This window comes from Atta colombica, unplaced genomic scaffold, assembly GCF_001594045.1.
Source record: "Atta colombica isolate Treedump-2 unplaced genomic scaffold, Acol1.0 scaffold190, whole genome shotgun sequence".
NCBI classification, from domain to species: Eukaryota; Metazoa; Arthropoda; class Insecta; order Hymenoptera; family Formicidae; genus Atta; species Atta colombica.
Window position 1 is genome coordinate 17,064 of NW_017259283.1, and position 22,927 is coordinate 39,990.

The window sequence follows — 22,927 nt, forward strand, 5'->3', positions numbered from 1 at the left end:
CAGCAAAAAATTTCTTGTCGAATGATAAGATTCGAGGAAAAAAGGCTGAAAAATAGAATGAGAAAGGAACCGACTGAATTGACTGAATTGAGAGTTTTAAGGTTAAATATATCATTTTGCACAGTCCAAAAACAAAAATAAAATCAAATGGCAATATACATGCAATTTTGTTACTGAATGAAAAGGATGAAGAGGTCTTTAAATCACATATGAGAACACGAAGAATGCTTAGAGATATTCATTTTCAACAGGATCGATTTTGTAAATAATAGCAAAAAATCGTTTAGGATATCGATTATGTAAATTTTTATAAAACTTTCATTTTTTTCACTTTTCGTACATACTAATCTCACGTGAAAAGTTTCAAATGATATCAGAGTGATTATGTAAGAAAATTATGAGAAAGTAAAATCAGATGTAAGGAAGTTACGAGAAAGTGAGATCATAAGGCGAATTTACATCGTTCCTTTTAAATTTACGAAAATTTAACAAACGTTCACGGGTGTATGTATATACAAGTATATGCATGTACATACGTATTTTGATAGGAAATCACATTGTGCTCATTATTTGTTGTTCCTTATATATATAATCGAGAATAACGAAAGAAATGAATGTAACTCAAAAACAAAAGGAAATGCTGTTAAACATAATGTCAAAAATTTGGATATTGCGGGGAAGAGTGTCATAAAATTCTCAGAACCGGAACTAGCAAAAACATATTATTTCATTCACTTTTGTTCTTGATTGTATATAATAAAAAAACAATATGTATTTAAAACTCGTAAAAAAATATATGGGAGAACATATATATATATATATATATATATATTAGGTATACAATTATGCTTCCGCCGTTTTTTTTCCGAAATTCGAGGCTTTATTGTAAAAAATTGGTTATACATTTATGATTCAAAGTATTGTCCATCGCTGGCCACTACTTTCTCCCATCTTTCGGGTAGCGTACGAATTCCGCGTCGAAAAAACTGATCATCTTTTGAGGCTATCCACGAATCGATCCAATTTTTTACTTCTTCATAAGACCGGAAGTGCTGGTCAGCCAGGCCGTGTGCCATTGATCGAAACAAGTGATAGTCAGAGGGAGCAACGTCTGGAGAATACGGCGGGTAGGGTAGGACTTCCCATTTCAATGTTTCCAAATATGTCTTGACCACTTTCGCAACATGGGGTCGAGCATTGTCATGCTGCAAAATCACTTTATCGTGTCTCTCGTTGTATTGCGGTCGTTTATCTTTCAATGCTCGGCTCAAACGCATCAATTGCGTTCGATTCCGATCGTCTGTGCTTGTTTCAATCGGTTTTAACAGTTCATAATACACTACGCCGAGCTGGTCTCACCAAATACAGAGCATGATGGACGTCAAAATCACCGTTCTTGAAGCGTTGAAACCACTCACGACACGTTCTTTCACTAATAGCGCCCTCACCATAAGTATTTGTGAGCCTCAGCCGCAGATTTCTTCATATTGAAGCAAAAAATTAAAACTTCCCGCAAATGACGAGAATTTGGCTCGTAAACTGACATTTTCAATCGAGAATAACTTTATGATGCAGACACAAATCGACTAATGTTTCTATGGGGTTATGTTGATAGATGCCCAAGTTTATTGTATGACTATGATTTATTTATTCGACCACCACTTACCGCTAAAACCATCTATAGGAAAACGGCGGAAGCAAAGTTGTACACTTAATAGTTGCATACATATCATCTCATAATCATGCTTAATGATATCTTTATCTGATGTTAGTTTAATTAAATTATATATAAAATTAAACTTAATTTACATTCAGATACTTCACAATAATTTGAAGGAGTGACGGTTAAAATTTACAATAAAATAATTTCTAATTTTTGTATTATGTTTCAAAACCCGATACAATTAAATCCTATAACAATAGCATTTGAGGTCTACAGAGAATGTAAAAAATTTTGTTTTACAGTGTTAGTTACTCATCTCCATCTTATTGATCGAATAATAATCAGAAAACGTATATGGAATTATTCGGAATGGATTCCAATCAAAATAATTATAAATTATTTCCTACATTTCTATTGTGTTTCTTAAAGAAACTGTTTCCTTAAACTTTTTAAGAAAAACTAAATAATTCCGATCGGAACTCATTTCAAGCAATTCCATAATATGTCTTGGAATATCAAAATACTAGAGAGACTATATATTTCCTAATGGAATTTTCGTGACCATAGCGCCTGTATCTATATTTCGGTCAAATACATGATATTTTATTATAATATTTAATTAAAAATATCCAGATGACTCACAAATGTTTTTAATGGTACTTTATAACTTTTCATGAGATACAAACAATTCTATATATAAACTTTATTGAATTTAGATCCGGTTAATAATTTCGGTCAAGTACAAAAAAAGGTCCAAAAAAAGAATGATTAATTGTAATTAATAGAATGACTCACAAATCTTTTTATTTGCAAAATAAATTCTTCAAAATTCTTCATACGAAATACAAACGATTTAAAATGATAATTTTTACAACCGGAGGTTTTGTCCGATCACGTACATAAGAATATATCGCGCTGATATACCGAAGGCATGATGGACACTACGTCCTGCACACTGGACGCGAGAACGCTTGCCGCGCGGCAAAATGAGACGCGGTAATCAATGAACATTAGGAGCTGTAAGCTTTTTGGCTACCGCATTATATTTTACCGCGCGGCAAGTGTTTCCGCGTCCAATGTGCAGAAGCCATAAGAAAAATGGACTATGTAGTTTACATCCATTTTATCAGAGGGCAGTAGTGCGCGGCAACATTTTGCGGTTACAGATTTTGGGCCGTCATGTCCTCTCTCCGGTTTCTCTCTGATTGCAATATTTCGCGGCACACAAGTTTCCCAACCTCAATAGTCATCAACTTTAATGCTTAATATCTCGGTTTGTGGGGCAGAGTGACGCTTTTTTTTACCAGATTCTTTCGTTTCATGCGAAAACGATTAAGCCTTTTTTTTATTGATTTTGGAGGTGCTCAGTGATAAACTATATAATTATTCTTATTTTAATAGTACGTGTATGAAATATGTAATACCTTGTTACATAAAGTATTACCTTTGTTCTGGCTGTATGCCGTATCTGTTTCGTAAGTTTCGTTGAAGGAACGGGGGCCATTTTTATACAAAGTTTCGCGGAACAAGGCGACGCTTTTCTCAGCCAAATTCATACATTTCGGACAAAAACACTTCGAATGAACTTAATTTTATCTATTTCTGAGGTGATTTGGCTAAAGTAAACAATTACCTTGGTATTTTATTCTAATTATAATCTTACACTTATAGTCTTATCGGATAAAGTGAAATGAATAAAATGATTAAATATAAAAATACCTTTAAACATAATACGAATGATAAGTATGAAGTCGGACACACACAGTTTAAAGTATTGTATAATCGAAGGTTCATGGCGCCTTTGAGAAAAAAACGGAAAAATGAATATGATGCTAATGAAGAAGCTAGGTAAAATATAAAGTCAACGATACACAAAGCTTTTTTTCTAATGTAGCAAGGAAAAGAGCATTATATGATGCTAATTTAAGATATGCGCACAGTGATCTTTTTAATCTTTTCTACAAATATTTAATAATATATTCAATTTACAGGTTAGAAAAAATAGTTTTCGGTAATCCTAGTGATATTATAAATAATTTATTAGATGACAAGTTTAAAACGAAGACAAAAGATGATGTTTGTGAAAAGGTTGATAACATGGATGATGAGATGAACAATGAAGATAACAAGAATGAAAATATTTCAGATCAAAATATTTCAATTTTAAATCATAGCAACAATACAAAAAAGGAGAAAAAGGAACCAGCATGGATAGATGAAGATGATTATATTTACACGTAAAAAGAAAAAATATTTTATATTATATATTCCTTTTCTATTATATGAGTTTTTATTTTTTACAGTGTAGATTTGGCTCTAAATCCACAAAATCACAATTTACCATATGAGAGATCAGTAAAATTATATACAACATATTTAGAGAACAGGTACAAATTGTTTGTGGATACTCCCAAATGGGCTAAACTTGAAAGAAAAGAAGAAGCTGATGACTTGGATAGTAATATCTTGAAGGTATTTCTCTTTTCCTCAGCTTCTTGACACTTTTTTCTCAATGGTTGAATCTAATTTTCTTTGTTCATTTTCCATATTTAGCATAATTGTCATTTGGAAGCACCAAAAATAAAAAATCTACCGAAAAATCTTATTGACATCAAAGTGCTCAAAGCTTTGAATAAGAGCACTCATACAGAAGGCCCTATTATTACAAGTGTGGATTTTCATCCATCATCCACTGTAGCTCTGGTTGCTGGTACATCAGGTGTCTTATCCTTGTTTCAGGTATTTAAATAGAAATTATTTTACAGGGATTTAATATCTAAATAATTTTGCTAGCAACTATATACTGATATCAACCATACCTCTATTCTATAATAGCAGTACATAAAAAATCGAGACTAAATACTAATATTATGTCAAATACTGATATTTAACTGAAATTTTTATAATATCAGCATATATATAATTTTTTGATAATACTGATATACCGGTATTACTATTTATTTTATATTTAAGAATTTTTATACAAGTATAATTTAAAAGATTGTAAATGTATATAATTTTGACATATGAGTAAGTAAAGCTCATTTCACAATCAACAAAATCATAACTCCATATTTATATTACGTTCTTAAATGTTAACGATAATATTGATATTCATTTGCATAATATGAAAAGAATATCAAATCCTATATATGATTTATATATATGATTTATATATATATTTTTCTTATGATACAGAGTATAACATGTCTGTCTAATAAAAACTGCGAATATGTTGTAAAAGTAAGTTTATATAAATGAAATATATAATTTAAATATTAGTATGAAAATCGACTGTGAAATATTCGAACATAACTAAAATGAGAAATACCACATACGATGAAAGCGGATCTTAGTGTTTATCAATATTTTTGCATAAATCTTACAATTTCAAACAAATTCTGCGCGCCGAATATTCACTAGTCTTGAAATAATTCTAAACTAAATCTGGCGTACGTAATATCACGAGTTAAATTGATAAGCAATTTAATATTATTGAATAGATTTAATAATAAATAAATGCTAATAAGCATCTATTTAAAGATCTATAAATATGACTTATTGCGAAAAATGAAGATCCATATTTATGTTGAAAAATATTATCTGAGATGGGATTTAAAGTCTGACCTTCCAATTTTCTGAGCACGTCTTTCTCTTAGTTATATATGATTTAATTAAAATCAAATTTACTCTGAATTTAATTTTTAATTTTATTTTAATTATAGTCAATTTGATTTTTTTAATTTAAACCATATGTCTTTTAATGGGATAATTTTGAAGGAGATGGGCTTATTCACCGATTTTGATGAAATTAATCATTCGACATGTTTTTGTACGAAATGAACAAATCTAGTAGAAAAAAAGTATCACTCTGCCTCAAAATAAATCAAAATATTAAGCATTAAAATTGACGACTATTCATGTTAGGCAATCTGTGGCATAGAGGGTTACACAAATTTTCTATTTTATAAATACAAATTCTTTACTTTAAAAATAAATTTTCTGAAACATAAATTCTCTGCTTTAAAAATGCAAATTTTTTGCTTTAAAAGCATTTTCTAAATAATTTTTTTAACAAAAAAATTATTTTTAAAGCAGAAAGTTTGTGTAATTGAAACAGAAAATACTTATTCTAGCTTCATTCACATGTTCTTATGTTCTTCGATTTGACATATTTCCTAACTTGTACAGTCTACTTTAACGCTTAATATCTTGGTTCACGATATAGATAGAGCGACACTTTTCTGCCAGATTCGTTTATTTTGTACAAAACACGTCAAATAATTATAATTTCAATAAAATTAGTGAATAAGCCCTCCTTCATAATTGCCTAAATTCAGGAACTGAAAAGTTACTTTTGAAGTAACTACAGTAGAGTTTCTCTAAATTTGACTTCTATAATCTTTGCATTCCTCACACGTACTTTTACAAATACTAATGTCATGTCCTTTCCATAGTAGACTGGCATGTGTTGCGCGTGCATCTGTACCTAATTGTACTAGGTTCTCATAATATATGCAACGTAATTTCATAGGCAGATTATGTATAATTATTTGTATAATATATTTTTTTGTGATATATATGTACATAATATGTGATATGTACATATGACTTGTTCTGCTAAGGTTATATACACTGTAGTGCATTTTGAAAGATTAGGATGCTAACTGCGTTTGCGCAAGTGATTGGTAGACTCGTGCTGTAGTGAGGGTACTCTATAATTTTGGCATTCCACTCTTATCGTTCCATGGGCCAAATTTAGAGAGACTCTACTGTAGCTGCGTAGCATATAATATAATATCACGTAATACCACAGTAATATTGCAATGTATTGTACTAGAAATAATACATATTACAATATAATATCTGAAATATTACTGATCTGCGTGCGTGCGTGCGTGCGTGCGGGCGTGCGTGCGTGTGTATTAAACGTTAATAAAACCAACATTAAAATATCACAGTAATATTGTGGCAATACGTCTTAAGTAGTAGAATGACATAATTAATATCGCTTTTATGGTTTTATTGACATTAGAGACATCATTAAGACGTTATAAAAAAATAATATGTACACACATAATTTTATAAGTGATATTTAGTTAATTTTTTCAGTTTATTATAATATTATGTAATAGTTATTGTATTGACAATCAGCATTATTTTCTAATTAATATCATATGGAATAATTTTTAAAATAACAATAAATATATCAATTTAATAATTTCTTTTAAAAATTCTTTAAAATGTTTTAATTTTTTCCATAAATATTACATGAACATAAACATTACATAAATATATCACAAAAATATTATATAATATTACAGTGATATTTCTGTAATATATTTCAGTAATTCTTGTAATTCATTTTCGCTGACATTATAATATTAGTGTGATATCTCAGTAATATTTCAACGATATTTTTGCTAGATTCATTGTAATATTGCAATGGAAAAATAATATTGCTGTGATATTATGTGGATAGTTACAGTTACCAGTTACCAAATAGAAAAAGTAACAAATTATCATTACTAGTTACTGATTTTTAAAAGTTATAGTTATCGTTACTTGAGAAAGTAACTTTTTGTTATTTTTTTTAAATTGACGACTATCACAGCAGACAAATGCCTAGAGACTTTCTAATCTTAAGCGCTATGAGTGGCTTGTGTCCAAACGTGTGCAAAGTAAGATAAAAATAATAATAATAAAATTCATTACCGGTACAAAAAAATATAATATACGTTACAGTTACCAAAAGAAAGTAACATAGTTACCAGTAAAATTACTTGTATTTGTAACTTCATTACAAGTAACGAGTTACTTCTATCTAAATCTAAATTATAATTTTATATATAAAAGTATTAAGTAAGATTTAAAAAAAAATGATATTTGTGATTGTAAAAACAAATATAAACACTTTAAAGGGATGCTGAAGTGACTAAATTGTGAGAACATTGCAGATTGATATAAATCTCCGAATTTACTGAATTTACGGAATCAAAAATCCTTTTACAGGATTAAAGTAGACGAAAATTTGTAGAAAATTTGTTGGTGCTGTAGTGGACTTTATACTAAAATAAAAAATAAAATTACAAATATAAATAAAATATAAATAAAAAAAAATTACAAATTTACATTTTTCAAACTCATCTGCTGTCACTTGATGTAAATGTATTCTTAATACAAAACAACAGTTCAGTACCCAGCGCTTTACGTGTACAAACAATACTGAGTTTATGAAACTAGATTAAAAGCTTAAAAAGAAAAATTTATATCGATTTGAAAATGACGTGTATGAATGTTGAACGAAGACTCGGAATGATAAACAAAGTAATAATTGTATCTAGCAGTGGGTGTTCAATCTTGAGATCAAGATCAAGATCAAGAGATAGTATTACAATATGTTAAATAAGGACAGATGTATGTGTTTGAGTGAGACAGAACGATAATGTAAGAAATTAACTAAAGACGTCATTATTATCGACTTTTTTTATTTGAAGTTAAAAAAAATCTGTATTATCGATATCGATCGGCAGTTACTCCAGCATTCCCTTAGACCCAGTTTCACGGTTAATTCTTAATCGAGGTTTAATTTATTTTTTATCTCTTTTCAATTCTAGAATTGGAAATACATAGATGAAGAATAAATTGAATCTCAGTTAAAAATTAACTGTGAATTGTGAAATTGGGGGCCTCAATATACTTTAGTATAACAATAAATATAAATATATATATACACAATAAATATAATGACCAATATACTTTAATATAAAAACAAATATACTTCATATAAAATTAAAATATCCAACGAAATTGAATTAAGAATGAATTATTTTTATGTTAATTATTATAGAGAAAATATAGGACAAATTTGGAATTTTATTTAAGTTCATCCCAATAAAGTTACCAAATTTTAATTCAAAAAACTTAATCCTAAGAGATAAAAAAAAAACAAAAATGATATTAATCTCTAGAAAGTCATAAAAGATATAAATATTGTATATATTCTATATATTATTGAAAGAATGTGTTAATTTGATTACAGTCCGATGATTGATTACAGTCATCGCGGATCATTTTCACTTATATTGTAAATGATTTTGCATTCCGCAATATTATTGCGGAAATGATATCTCTTGATTCTAAAAAAAGAAATTATGTCAATGCTAAAATAAAATAAAATAAAATTCGAGAATTGATTATATCTGAAGCTGAATCTATTCGCAATCTATTCTGATCTAAGTGATCAGGTTCAGTCAATAAGTACAATGGTATTGACTGGTTTTTTCTGACCACTTTGACTACTCCTTCTCGTTGTTAATCGAAGAATTGGTTTTACATTTTATATACGTTTTATAATTTTACTCAGTATAACATGGTTGAATTAGTAACGCATATTATGATTGTGGATAAGATAATCCGATTAATACATTTTTTATACCGTTACCGAAATTAATTTCTCAATTTAATATGATGTTCATATAAATTATTGTTAAGGGTTTTATTTCATTTTTAAACACAGCTGATGAGGATTTAGTCGAAATGTTTCGTGAAATGATAGAAAAAGAATAATAAAAGTTTAATATTTACATCTTTTAAAGCTCGTTTATTGTAATGACCTGGTAGAAGCCTTTTATTTTATTGTTTGAAATTTATACGAGCAGTTTATCTAATATATTTTTATTGTAATTATCTGTTTTTATTGGTCGAAAATATGGTTTCTCTATTCAATAACTTTATTTAATAACTACGGATAATAGATCAAATATGATTAAATTAGTTCGTTCGTCGGAATGCGATTTAGAAGAATATTTAATCGAAAGATGATGAAATTGATGATCATGTAAATATTAATAATATACAGGGGATAAAGATGTCTTTTGAAACTGAAAATAACAATGAAGGAATCGAAGAAATTAACGTTTCTGTATTAAAAATAGGTACAGTCTAGAATTACATTGAAATATAGCATAAAATTTGTACAATATGCTGCTCACATATACTTTAGCGATTGCTGATGTGTTAAAAAATAAAGAAAATAAAAAAAGTTAAGAAATAAAGAAATAACACAAACAATAGAAAATGTTCGTCGTGTTTGATCAACAATACGAGATGTTTTAAAAAGCGATGTAGAAAAGGAAACCAATTAGATAGTAGTACGAGATGGCATTCAGCTGTCACATGATAGAATGCTTGATAGAATTGAAACTCTATTGCATGAATCTACAAATAGAGATTTATATTTAGTACCTGAAATATGGAATAAATCTATTATAGATAGTTTAATATTAGCATATACAGTTACAAAAAATTACAAGAACTCAATTACATAACACAATTACTTCAAAATGATGTTTTTCGTGAGAATATTTCTGAATGTCAAATTCATTCTATTATCATCACAAGAAACTGTTCAAGCTAAATAATTTTTATAATTTACTAAAAATATGGAATCAGCTTACAAAAGATTGAATAATCTAAACTTATTAAATAATCCAAAAAGTATTTTTGCCTTTTTATCGTGCTATGAAAAGAGTGATTCGAATATGGATGAAATTAAAACTAATAAAAAATTGAATGAAAAAAGAGAGAAAAAAACAAAATCTCCATCATGTCTTATTGATACAACAAATAATTAAAATTCTTTTCCTCATTTATCTTGTTTAAAATCTAAAGAAAACATTTTTGGAATAAAGATAGATATTCAATGCTCGATTCATAGTGTTCCAAAAAAGAGTCGCAGACTTTGAGGGCATATAGAATAACAAAAAATAAGCCAAAAGATCCTAATAAACATAGATTCGAAACGGTTACTAAGATATCATTTGGTCTTTGTTTTCCGATAATCCATCTGTCGTGTAACCAAATTAATTTTTCAAACAATATATTCAATTTACATCTTTTATGACTTTCGATCTTAGTGTCATTTTTGTTTTTTCTTTTATGTGGTTTTTCGAATTGAAGTGTAAATTTATTGGGGAACGTTTGCTTAAATTTAAAAAAATATGATAAAGAATATAATAATGTTTGGTTTTTCAACGCTAGAATTTATACCTACGTCATAAACGTCTTAAGATAGCGCGACAATACCGTCCAAAAGTTTAAGTCCCATTGTGGCGTTTCTTTACTAGAGAGCTTCACAGGAAGAGAGCAAATTGCATCACGTGACTCGATCTCCTCTGATTGGATCATCAAAATTCCATAGAGTCATGATGGGAGTATCATTCACAGTATTTAAGTTAGTCAAAAGTCGCAGTATGCTTATGCTGCAATTTCTTTCTCAATTTTACAATTGTAAGGTCTTTGTAAGTGATACATATTATTAATCTTGGAAATATATACTTTCCTCTATTGTACGTAGAGAAAAAGTCCTTATTATGATATATATCGAGTTTATTTTGGATGGAAATGTTAAAAATCTATGGACAGAATTTTAAAAAATAATAGTCATTAGAAAGGAAATTAGCTTTAAAATAATGTTATGTAAAATTTAATTCAAATTTTATTTTTTTTATAAATTAAAAAAAATGTAAAAAGTGAGCAAATCGCAAAATAAAAAAATTGTGCTCCTAATATGAGATGCCCCGAGAAATCGATAATAAAATGCAAAGTACATCAGTATTGCAAAAATTAAAAAACTTTATTTAATGTTTCTAAAATACAAATAAACACAACCAGTGCGCGCGCAACATGAATATGTAATGTATTGTACTTAGAACTTATTTTCAGGTAGTTGAAATTAATCGCAGAAATAGATGTTCATTCCGATTGTCCTTTTTATTATATTGTATAATAACATTTATACTTCAGCAACGATTTTTATTATGACATAGGAGCATAAGTTATTTCATATTAGAAATATCCTCAATATCTCATATTTCCACGCTTTACTATTTTACGATTATCAAATTTAACTTCCATAATTAAGCAATTCAATATATCCCGCATTTTTTTATTAGTACGATCTTACTCTATCATTACACGAAGAATTTATTGCCAAATATTTATTTATTAAATAATAAACAAAATTTAAAGATCATCTCAAACTTGAAGACATCCAAATTCTAAAATCTTTTTTTGTAACGACTACAAGCATGATTTAATAATGAATTTTCCACTAAATAGTTTTCAATCTAAGCTCAATAAATTCATGGTGGAACCAATAGATACCGTTTATTAGTTTAGCGGAAACGCCACTATCCCATAGGCGCTATCTCATAATAGGGGGCTTTCCTCTATATACATAAAATAAAACTATGAATTTTTATATTTCAGATATCAGAATAGGATTTGTGCATATTATAAAATGCCTGCCAGATGCAATATTCTAAGATGCACAAATCTAATAAAGAAGGATACTGCTACACAATTATATTTACCCAAGATCCTAAATTGAGACGAAAATATAATAGGGCAGATATTTTACTCTAACGTGTACCTATTTTCTGATGAATGGAAATGACTCTAAAAAATAAGAGGTACACATTAGAGAAAAATATCTCCAACTAACATAACATCAATTAATTAACATAACATCAATATGTTAGAATTTTTCATGCAATTATGTAACCGTTACATACACTCGTATTGAATTTAATAAATTGATATCAAATGAAAAATTATAACTCTGATGTTATTTTTGTTGATATTTACGGAAATTATTGTAAAACATTTGTTTGCACGCTTCGATATTGACCTCACACAGTACAGCCGATTTTGAAAGTTTCCAATCAGAAATTTCGATTAACATCATTGATCCATTTTTTCTTAATTTCGGATCTTGTTCAAATGTTATGCAGCAATATTCTTCTTTATTTCAGTTTGTGCATTTTGGAAGTATTGCATCTGGCAGGTATTCTATAATATACACAAATCCTGTTTAGATATCTGAAATGTAAAAATTCGTAGTTTTATTTCATGAATATATGTATAATAAGAAGAAGATATATTGTATTCCAAGATTAATAATATGTATCACTTATAAAGATCTTACCAATTGTAAAATTGAGAAATAAATTGCAGCACAAACATACTGCGATTTTTGCAATCGTCTAACCTAAATATCATGAATAGCATATCCTCACTATGGAACTTTGTCCAGATTCAATTAGAAGAGACCGGGTCACATGATGCAATTTGTCACTCTCTCCTCTTTGTACTTCACTCTCATCGGAGAGAGAAAACTTTCGATTGTCTGTTCAAGACCGCACGCATACGCGGAAAGAAATTAAATATAGATAGACGCAGACTAACGCCGCGCCAGTGCTATCAGATGATGGCCGTCTCCTCTATTCCTCATCACTCCCTTCAGTCGCCACCATATGCCAAAGAAAATTGAAACATTGCATTTTTTTCGCAGCTCTATTTTCCTAACTAAACGGTAAAAAATTAATTTTTTAAAATAATATCCGCTTCATGTTTTTCTATCACTTGTTTTATGCTTGTTTTATGCTTGTTTTTTGTAACAAGTCAAAAAATGGTATGGATACTATAGTTAAAAATCCGACGTTAATTTGAGTTGCATATATGCATAATATGTTAAAACTGTATATTTTAATTGTAATTATGTCAAAAATTAGACGGTAAATATGTTTCTAATTGCATACAAACATAGAGAGCTTTTTAATTTGTATTTCAAATTTTAGCACATTCGTAAGAAAATCATTTCATACTATTATTACTATAAAGAAGTTGGATTTGAGAAAGAAAAATATTCATTTAAAGATTATGCATTGAAAATTTGTTTATATTTTAAATGAATGTTTTTTTTTTGTCAAATCCAACCTCTTCAAGATATTATTTAAGAATGCTTGTACTGTCTCTGCATGTAGGGAGTGTATAGCAATTGTACACGAGCCAATTGCGCACAAGCCAATCACAGCTAGAGGAAAAAAAAAACTAAAATTCAATTTGCTCTATCTCAGCGAAAAAAAATCTGATCATAGTGAAAATCGAATATGCATTGAAAAGAGTAAGAATAATACTTTAATATACACTTTAATATAACATCCACGTGGACGCTGGAAAAAAATTATTAAATATTTCCTAAGTTATTGAAAATAGCCAAAATTTCTTTTTTGCACCTGTAGTTTAAAATATCTTAAAAACTTGCCATGATACGACTATTTTCAGAGCTAGAGTCGTAATCAGCGCATCAAAATCTACTAAAAATTTATTTTAAGATCAAAATGGTGTCGACCAGCGTCTTCATTGATCAAATTAATTTTAATGCAATACCAAAAATAACTAAGTACTTACTCCGAACGATTCACAAATCAAATTCATTTTTTTCTGTTCATTTCTTATCGAGAAATGAATACAAATGCTTAAGATTTTTTAATTTATTGTTCTTGCAATAATTCAGAAACACAACACTATCAAGTAGAGTGGTTCATTTTTTATAGAAATGTTGACTAATTAACGAATTATTATAATTTGACATTCAAATTCTCAGACCTAAAAGTTGCGCAAAAATAACTGTAGATAGCGTTACCTAAGATACGCAGCTAGCTATAGGAGAAAGTCGTTTTGACCTTGATATGTTGTTTCCTAAATGATTTTTAAAAGATTTTAACCATCGCTCATTGTTTGTTAAAAAGATATAAATAAACATGGTGTCCAGCGATTCTTGAATATTTAGAATTATATTGAAATTTTATGTATTCTGGAAAATTCCTGGAAAATTTCTAAAATTTCAGCCTGGAATTTATCATCATTTTTGCTAAAAAAATCAGAGCGTGAAAAAAGAAATAATAAAAAGAAAAGTTGTATTTGGATATAAGTCCCATCTTAAAAGTACAATAACTTATCAATAGAAACTTTGGACTTTAATATCTAAAATAGAATATAGTAGAAAAATTGTGTGTTGACGGAATGTTCGTTTGATAATATTTATAAAGCAATAAATAATATTGTTTTAAACTTGTTAGCGTTTTAATTCATTCGTATAGCATTCTAACTCAAATATAAAGTGAATTTATATGCAACGTATGTAGTCCCCAGAAACACACGCCGAAATGATTTTTCGGCGGTTCTTGAAAACGTTAACTCTACCATAGTCTAAACTATTACAGTAATATCACGAGTTAAAAGAAGCAATTAGCAATTTAACAAGTTTTTGATGCTTATTCGCATCTTCGAAACGATCTTAATAATGTTGAATAACATTAAAATCCGTAAATAATTAATTTTTATTGCGAAAAATATTATCTCCGCCGGCAGTCGAACCTGAATCTCTTACATTCCGTGCGAGCGTCCTAAGCTTAGACTACTGTGCCTTAGTAATATTCCTCGTAATTGACATATGAAGGGACAACGTTTCTTTAGGAGACGTAAATAAACAATATAATATATTATAGAACCGTACATATGTAATAACACAAATTATAGAAATCAAAGCCTTAAACGCTTTAGCTGAATCTTAAATATAAAGTATAAAATATTGCGCGAATCGATGAAAATTAATTAAATAATGGAAATTAATTGATGAGATAAAAATCCTGAAAAACTAGCTAAATTTTGCTGGATATCATGATAAAGTTGACAATATATTGGATTGTCCGGAAAGTTCGTGCCGATGTTGAAGGAAAATTGAAACGCAGAAAATTTAAATTTTAGTATACATTTATTAAATTATATAGGTTAGTCGGCACGAACTTTCCGGACAACCCAATAAATGTATCTAACTCTGTAATTTTATTCATTATTGTTTATTATAAACCCATGTGAAACAGTAGAATCATAAATCTCGTTTTGCTCCCTTTTTTGTTAAGTCAGAAGGAATGGGGGAGTAAACATGGTAGCATTTTTTTACGTGACGGATATATCCTGCACATCTATTTCGTGCAGGCAACGCTTTTACATAAGGAAAAGAGTAGGAGTTAGCACCTAATATAATTTATAGAAATCTGTGGTTTATCCATATATTATACAATGCGAAAACTCATGAGGTTCCAGATTTATAACTTTTTATGCGAAAATTTACATTGTATTATTATTCAAAATATCAAAAAAAATAATTAACTTTGATTGTTATTAATTTTTTAATAACAACGAGCGACGGCTAAAATCTTCTGAAAATCACTTGACAACGTACATCAAAGTCAATCCGTCAATTGATGCTGGTTCTCCTATATTGAACGAAATCTTCTTAAGGCTCCTGAGTAGTCGCCATGGTCATGTTGGAATCGTGACGTCAGAAGCGAGGAATAACGTTAATTTATTTGTAAATAAAGACAATTTGGATAAATTTAAATGACGAAATCGCTTTAAAATACTTACAAAAATGGGCGAGAACTATTCTTTCTTCCCTTGATAGTCAGTAAATGGTCGTAAAAGATATGTAAAGTGAACCTATACCCGAGCAGAAACACACGGCTTAAAATGAATGAGAATACGCTTTTATATATAAAATTTCAAGATAACTGTAGTTTCCGCCCATTCTTAGGATTTTCATAAGTACGACATAAGTCATAGTTTTATAATTAAGCAAATAATAACGAAGTAGCATGCAACACAAATTTCGTCATCAAAACGTCACTTTTCCACATCTATAAGTTCAGCCATTTATCGTAATGACGCTGTAACACACAAGCACGAGCCCATATACATGTGCTCGCCTTCGGCGCGCCAAGAGCGAACGAGACAGCGAAAGAACGTCTTTTTCGTTCTAATCGCTTGTTTCAAGCCGAAAATGCTTTCTCGGCGATCTCAGCCGCTCGGCGTATAAGAGGTGAGGAGCATTCTAAATAACATATAAGTTTTTATAAATTGTAGTAATAGTATATTCCTAGAATAGTATAAATCATATCGCAACACGAGATATTGTTTACGATTTTTCATGTTATATATCTCCTTCATAAACTCGAATAGTAAGAAATTCGTGTGGTCGAGCTCATAAGATACGAGATCGGAATGCTGGAGATACAAAATCGAATTCTGCTTTTTTTTGCCTTTTTTATAGTTTTTTTTCCGAAATAAATAATCAAGAATGTGTTAGAAATATTGTAATATACTTTAAGTCAAGTATTTCCATATAATTTTTGAAATAATTCATGGAAATTTTAAAGCAATAATTGTAGAAAAGAAACCCATTTTACTTTCCAATTGACAAATATAAAAAATTATTTAAATTATAATCCAGTAATAAATTAATTACTTTAGGATTTTAATTACTTTAGCGCTGTAAAAAGTGCGCGATAGATGTCAATGTTATGTCATGTTTCTATAACTTTTAATTAGGAATAAAAATTTTTAAATGATCGCTTATATATATGTTATGGCTAACTTTTTAGCCATTTTCAGTACTACGTTCGACGAGATAGATATATATTAAATACATGTTATTTTTGTGTTTTATATCAAAAATGTTTCCTGAGGTGGTCAGTATCTCTTTTATAAGTTTGAATGATTGCGCACCTCCATCGAAACATTGCTGATAATGTCAACAATACAAAAGAATTTGTCAAATGTTATTAAAAGCAATATTTTAAAAATTAATTAATTTAGACAGTGAAATTTATTCTGTGCATTGTTATCTTGTCAGATTTAAACTGAAAAAAACTATTTTAAAATTATAAGATTTTTTAGCTCGAAATTGCTAAGCAAAAATTGGAATTATCAAAATACACGAGCAACATTCATTGGATCTTTAAATATAAACTAATTTATTAAAACATATATATTAAGAATTGAACTAATTTTTCATCAGCAAATTCATAAGAAATGCAGAGTGGCCAGCGAATCTTGAATCCTTAAAAAGCAGGAAAAAACCAGGAATTTACTTTGAAAATTGGGAATTTTTAACATGCCATGTCGTTTGAATACTGATAGTACACTGCTCGTCAATGCTTTGAAGGTTCGTGCACTAACTCATCATAAGATTGATAATTTGATGTAGAAAACGTTATTGATCTTTTCGATCCTATGGCTAAATCAGGTCGATAAGTTAGAACTACTGCAGAACTTTTCGAATTATTGACAGTCAGTATACCATTCTTTCCGTTCGCTGCTGTCTAGTCGTTTGGCACGTTGCATTTTATTTATTTTATTAAAGCATTTTATTAAAACAAGTGATGCAAATTCAGGTATTCTATCAAACGTCTCTGCTTCTACAGGCAATTAGTTAGATGTCCGAAAAATTTGGAACTCTTCTTAGATTGACGTGAGTGATTTTGTGATTTATAGTGCAGCAGTCGGAATGAAAAATACAGAGTGAATTTTCTGCATATAGAAATCTTTCTAAACTACATTCGAAACAAAACGTTTTTCTCCGAGAAAAATTTTACTCTATATAAATATTATATCTATGCTATTGTATATATTACGTGTACTATATATTTTGTACGTGTGTAATTTTTTAATATTAAGAATCTTGAAAATAACTACTTTTAGATCTGGAAAATCAGCAAAAAAACCTTGAATTTGAAAATGGAATCGCTGGCCACTTTGAAACATTTTGACTAAGTCTTGACTGATAATAATAATAATGATAAAAACATTATATATACATAATATGATAAAACAACATAATATGACATTATAAATAATTTTTTATTTGTCAATTGAAAAGCGAAATGAATTTCTTTTCTACAGTTGTTACTTCTCATACATGAATTATTTCAAAAATTATATGAAAATATAATATATTTGACCTAATATATAGAGTGCGACGCTAGAATCCGGACCAAATTATTCGATTCTCATTATTTTATAGTCCCGCCGAAAGTGCCACATAGCGTTAATGTTGACCACACATGTAGGTAAGATATTAATAACCTAAAATAGTGGAAATATAGAATAGTGGAGTATAATCGAAGAGCAGCGATAATCGAAAGCCTTTTGGTGTAAAATTAGCTCTTATGTAGAGCTCTTTTGGTCTAAATATTTCTGGTCGCCTAACAGCCTTGATTTGAATCCGTTAGATTATTATATATACGTTGTTGAAAGAATTACGAAGAGACCTTTAATGTAGCTCCCCTCTGGAATGTTATTGAAGCAGCATTTAGCTGTGAAATTAAAGGCCACGTGCACGCACTTCAGAGACTGAATTGAGAAGATAGCGGCGCAGGGAGATTATATCGAGTAGGAGGGCTCCGAAAGAACAAACATACAAAAGCATATTTTTGTATATTTTATATTACATTTAAAATAAATAGCTTTTTCAAAGAAACATTTTTGTATCCGGATTTTAGTGCATCCTGTATGTTTATTACTAACTTGATTACTTATTTCGAAAAAGAAACTTGAGAAAAAGACAAAAAAAGCAGGATATTTGATTTTGAGATCTCCAGCATTCCGATCACGTATCTTACAAGCTCAACCACACGAATTTCTTGCTACTCAAGTGAAGGGATTTATAAAGGGGATATATAATGCGCATGAAAAATTGTAAATAATTAATTATCTCATAAACTATTGCGTTTTGATATAATTTATACTGTTCTGGATTAATGGGAGAAGTACTATTACAATTTATTAAAATTTATACGTTATTAGAATGCCTCTCACTCCTTACTGATATACTAGGCCAAGCGGCCAAGAAAGTATTTTCGGTCGCTTAAAACAATCGATAGAGCGAGAAGGATGGCTCGCTATCTCGGTGCGCCGAAGACAAGCACATGTATATGGGCTTGTGCTTGTGTTTATCGATTTCACCAAACCGCTGTCTGGTTCTGTGTCGCCACCATTAACACAGAGTTTTTAGCTGAATATTCAGGAGTCTTAAATTAATCAAATTATTAGATCATTTAATATGGATTATTATTAATAAATAAATTATTTCCGTTTTATAGGTGGATGGTCATACAAATAATAAATTACATAGCATGCAATTTAAAAAATATCCAATTAGCAAAGCGATATTCATGAAGGAAGGATCAGAAATTTTGCTTGGTTCCCAATATTATCCATATTGTCATACTTACGATTTAATGAATGGCAAGACATATAAATTCTTTTTGCCACATAGGATTACAAATATGAAGGTTCATAAAACTGTGACTGTTATATTAGAAATAAATTTCAAATTGATGCTGTAGTATACATTTTAATATTTTCAGCGTTATGAAGTATCCCCTGATGGCAAATTAATAGCATTATGCGGAAGATTGGGCGAGATATATTTGTTACATAGTTTTACTAAAGAACTTGTTGGTACATTCAGAATGAATTCGAAATGTAGAGTACTAGCATTCACGCCAGATAGTAAAACACTTATCTCACACGGTGGTAAGTATAAGCTTTTATGGTTTTTACTTTAATATAAATCTTCCTTTCGATATAATCTTCCAACGAGATTTCCAAAGATTGGTACATTAAATTCTCTTCTTTCTCATTATTCAAATCGTGTAGATGGCACTGAAATGTATATATGGGATTTGAATACTCGCACATGCATCAATCGTGCTACAGATGATGGAAGCTTATCTTGTACATCGCTCGCCGTATCTCCAAGCGGACAGTTCGTAGTCACAGGTAGTGCACAGGGCATAGTTAATCTCTATGATATGAAAACTGTGTTGAAGGATCAAAGTCCCGCCCCTCTAAAGATTTGGATGAATCTTGTGACTAGTGTTACAAGCCTGAAATTTAATCTGACCTCGGAGATACTGACTGCGGCGTCAGTTGACAAATACAACGCATTTAGAATGATGCATTTACCATCGTTTACCGTATTCTCAAATTTTCCAACGCTTCAAACTAATATAGGAATGTCACAAACGATTAATTTTTCCCCTGGTAGTGGTTATCTCAGTATTTCGAATAGAACGGGTTCTGCTTTACTGTACAGATTAAGACATTATGGAAATTATTAATTATATAAATAAAAAAATTTTTTGTAACATTTTTATACAATATAAAAAAATCTGTATGGAATATGTAAGATTAATGTAATAATCAGTGTAATCTGTTATATTAACTATTATCTTAATACTTTAGCCTACTTAATGCTATTAATTTATTTTTGTACAATTAATATTATTACAGTCCATGCAAAGCTATCATCCATTTAAAGTTAAGAAAGATACTAATACATTATACATATATCATAAATGAGAAATTATAAAATTTCATGTTCAAAAGACAAAATTATTAAATTTTTGTTTATAGTATCACATATCAAGTTATACTTTTGTTTCATATTGTGTAAGATGTTAATTTTTTATTCTGTCTTTATTAAAAGTGTAAAGATGTTAACTTTTTAACATTAAGTATTATAATTTCTCTTTGTGAAGAAACAATGTTATATTTAAATCGCCTTCATTCTATCTTTTTCTCTTATCAAAATAATATTTTCTTAATTTGTTAATACCGCCTGCTTTCAATAAAACATAAATGATTATATACAAATAATCAAAGTTGGATAAGTCCTTGCTTTCGGCGCGCCGAGAACACATGTACATAGGATCGTGTGCTTGTGTGTGACTACCGATTTCGCTACATTTCGCTGATTTTGAATCGCATGCTGATTACTGAGGAACCTTAAAAAGTTAATTGAAAAATTTAACTTCATTTAGTTACATTTTAGATTTTTAACTTTTTAACTTTATATCGTTATATTTTATCAGTAACTATTAACTTTTAATTTCATTTTTTTAAAAGTTAACATGAGGGTTGAATAGTTGGCATTATATGGATACTATACGGATTATATGCTCATACATTTATGTCCGTCGGAGATGTATTTTTCAAATTTTAAATAATTTCAAATATTTCATTTACGTTTAAACAAAGAATAAAGTTTGAAAGCGTTTGTCCATTATGGTCTAAAATCATGATTTTCTTGAAAAATATGCAGAAGAGCAATTTACTTTATAGAGGTTATTTTTTGGTGCTCCATAATAATCATGCAAAAGCTGATCAAAATCCGCGAAATACATATGTGAGTCTCTCCTTGTTAAAAAAGTTAACTTTTTAACTTATTTTTTAATTTAATTAAAAAAAGGTTAGCTTAAAATCATGAAATATAATCGATTTATCTTTTAATTTTTCAATTTACTTTTTTTCAATTTACTTTTAATTTACTTTTTTTCATTAAATTTTATCGTAACTAACAAGGAGAACACTAGATGACGGAGTTGGAGATTTTAATGCACTTTTTATAGGCTGTTCTTGAGCGAAAGAAAAACAATACGTATCCGGCCATTTCAGTCATTGGCCCATAGTTTCGAAAAAATCGAATATTGTAACAATTTGAAACGTACTAATGAAAGTATACGTATAAATGAAAATATCAGTATCTTTATAAATTTCATTTTAATTTAATGTTATTAGTTCTAATTATTTTTTGATTATAATTAAATTTTCTGAAGTTACATATTAATTTTATAGATGATTAAACACTCATTTAAGGAATATTTATTATTATTATCGTTATCGTCATCGTTGCTATTCACATAAATGCATAAATAAGATTGTAATGAAAATTATTACAGTTTCTGATGAAATTATTAGAAATTGGAAGTTGTGATTAGGAACAAGTGAGTTATATGTTGTAAACAACGTCTTCTTTTGATTAACATCGATTTATTAATAATCATAGAAAACTAATCGTGTTTTATAGACGTACATGGTACGGGATGATATAAATCATAAAAATAAGAAAAACACATAAATATTTATTGCATTGTGAATATCTTACGAATGAATTTTAGAATGAATTTCATTTTAGAATGAAAAATTTGGTTTTGGTTCTTATCAAAATTGATTCCTGAAAGAGACTTTCTCCATAATATTCAAATCTTTTCGCCAAATATTAGAAAAAGTTATTGTGTCTGCAACAAAAATTCATTTGTAAAATGTTCACAATGCAATAAATTTTGTTTTTCTTGTTTTTGATGATTTATTGTCTCATGCAATATACGTCTACAAAACGTGATTAATTTTCTATTACACACACACACACACACACACACACACACACACACACACACACACACACACACACACACACACACACAGAGTAAAATCTGTAGTCGCACGAATCTTTACTCATTAATTAGGAATAGTCAGAATAAGAACAGAGAGACGATTATCGAATACACCTTTTAATAGCACAGAATCGTTTATACATATAAGAGGGAAAAATCGTGATATAGAGAGCACTTATTTCATTGTCGTTGTTCTCGAGAGAGAGTTATTGTACATGGCGGATATCTCGATTATCGGCAAGACTCGATAATCGAGATGGCAATCTCGACACAGTAACAGCGCGAGGTGACCGGAAAAAGATCATTTTATTCCAATATATATATATATATATATATA

The 22,927-nt window shown here is 29.0% G+C and overlaps 1 protein-coding gene across 1 annotated transcript; it reads left to right on the plus strand.

Annotated features, from left to right (window-relative positions):
* The first annotated feature begins 2,959 nt into the window (after positions 1–2,959).
* LOC108686818 (U3 small nucleolar RNA-associated protein 18 homolog) lies at positions 2,960–20,475 on the plus strand. The gene is made up of 8 exons (XM_018192299.1): positions 2,960–3,270; positions 3,335–3,511; positions 3,655–3,900; positions 3,967–4,135; positions 4,217–4,402; positions 19,453–19,644; positions 19,720–19,888; positions 20,012–20,475. The coding sequence occupies exons 2-8, from the start codon at positions 3,354–3,356 to the stop codon at positions 20,473–20,475; spliced, it is 1,584 nt and encodes a 527-aa protein (XP_018047788.1). The 5' UTR covers positions 2,960–3,270; positions 3,335–3,353.
* The last annotated feature ends 2,452 nt before the right edge of the window (positions 20,476–22,927 follow it).

Coding starts and splice junctions, on each gene's coding strand:
- LOC108686818 (XM_018192299.1), top strand. CDS start 3,354: ATGAATAAAATGATTAAATATAAAAATACCTTTAAACATAATACGAAT. Junction 3,901..3,966: donor GAAGATGATTATATTTACAC/GTAAAAAGAAAA, acceptor TATTTTTTACAG/TGTAGATTTGGCTCTAAATC. Junction 4,403..19,452: donor GTGTCTTATCCTTGTTTCAG/GTATTTAAATAG, acceptor TCCGTTTTATAG/GTGGATGGTCATACAAATAA.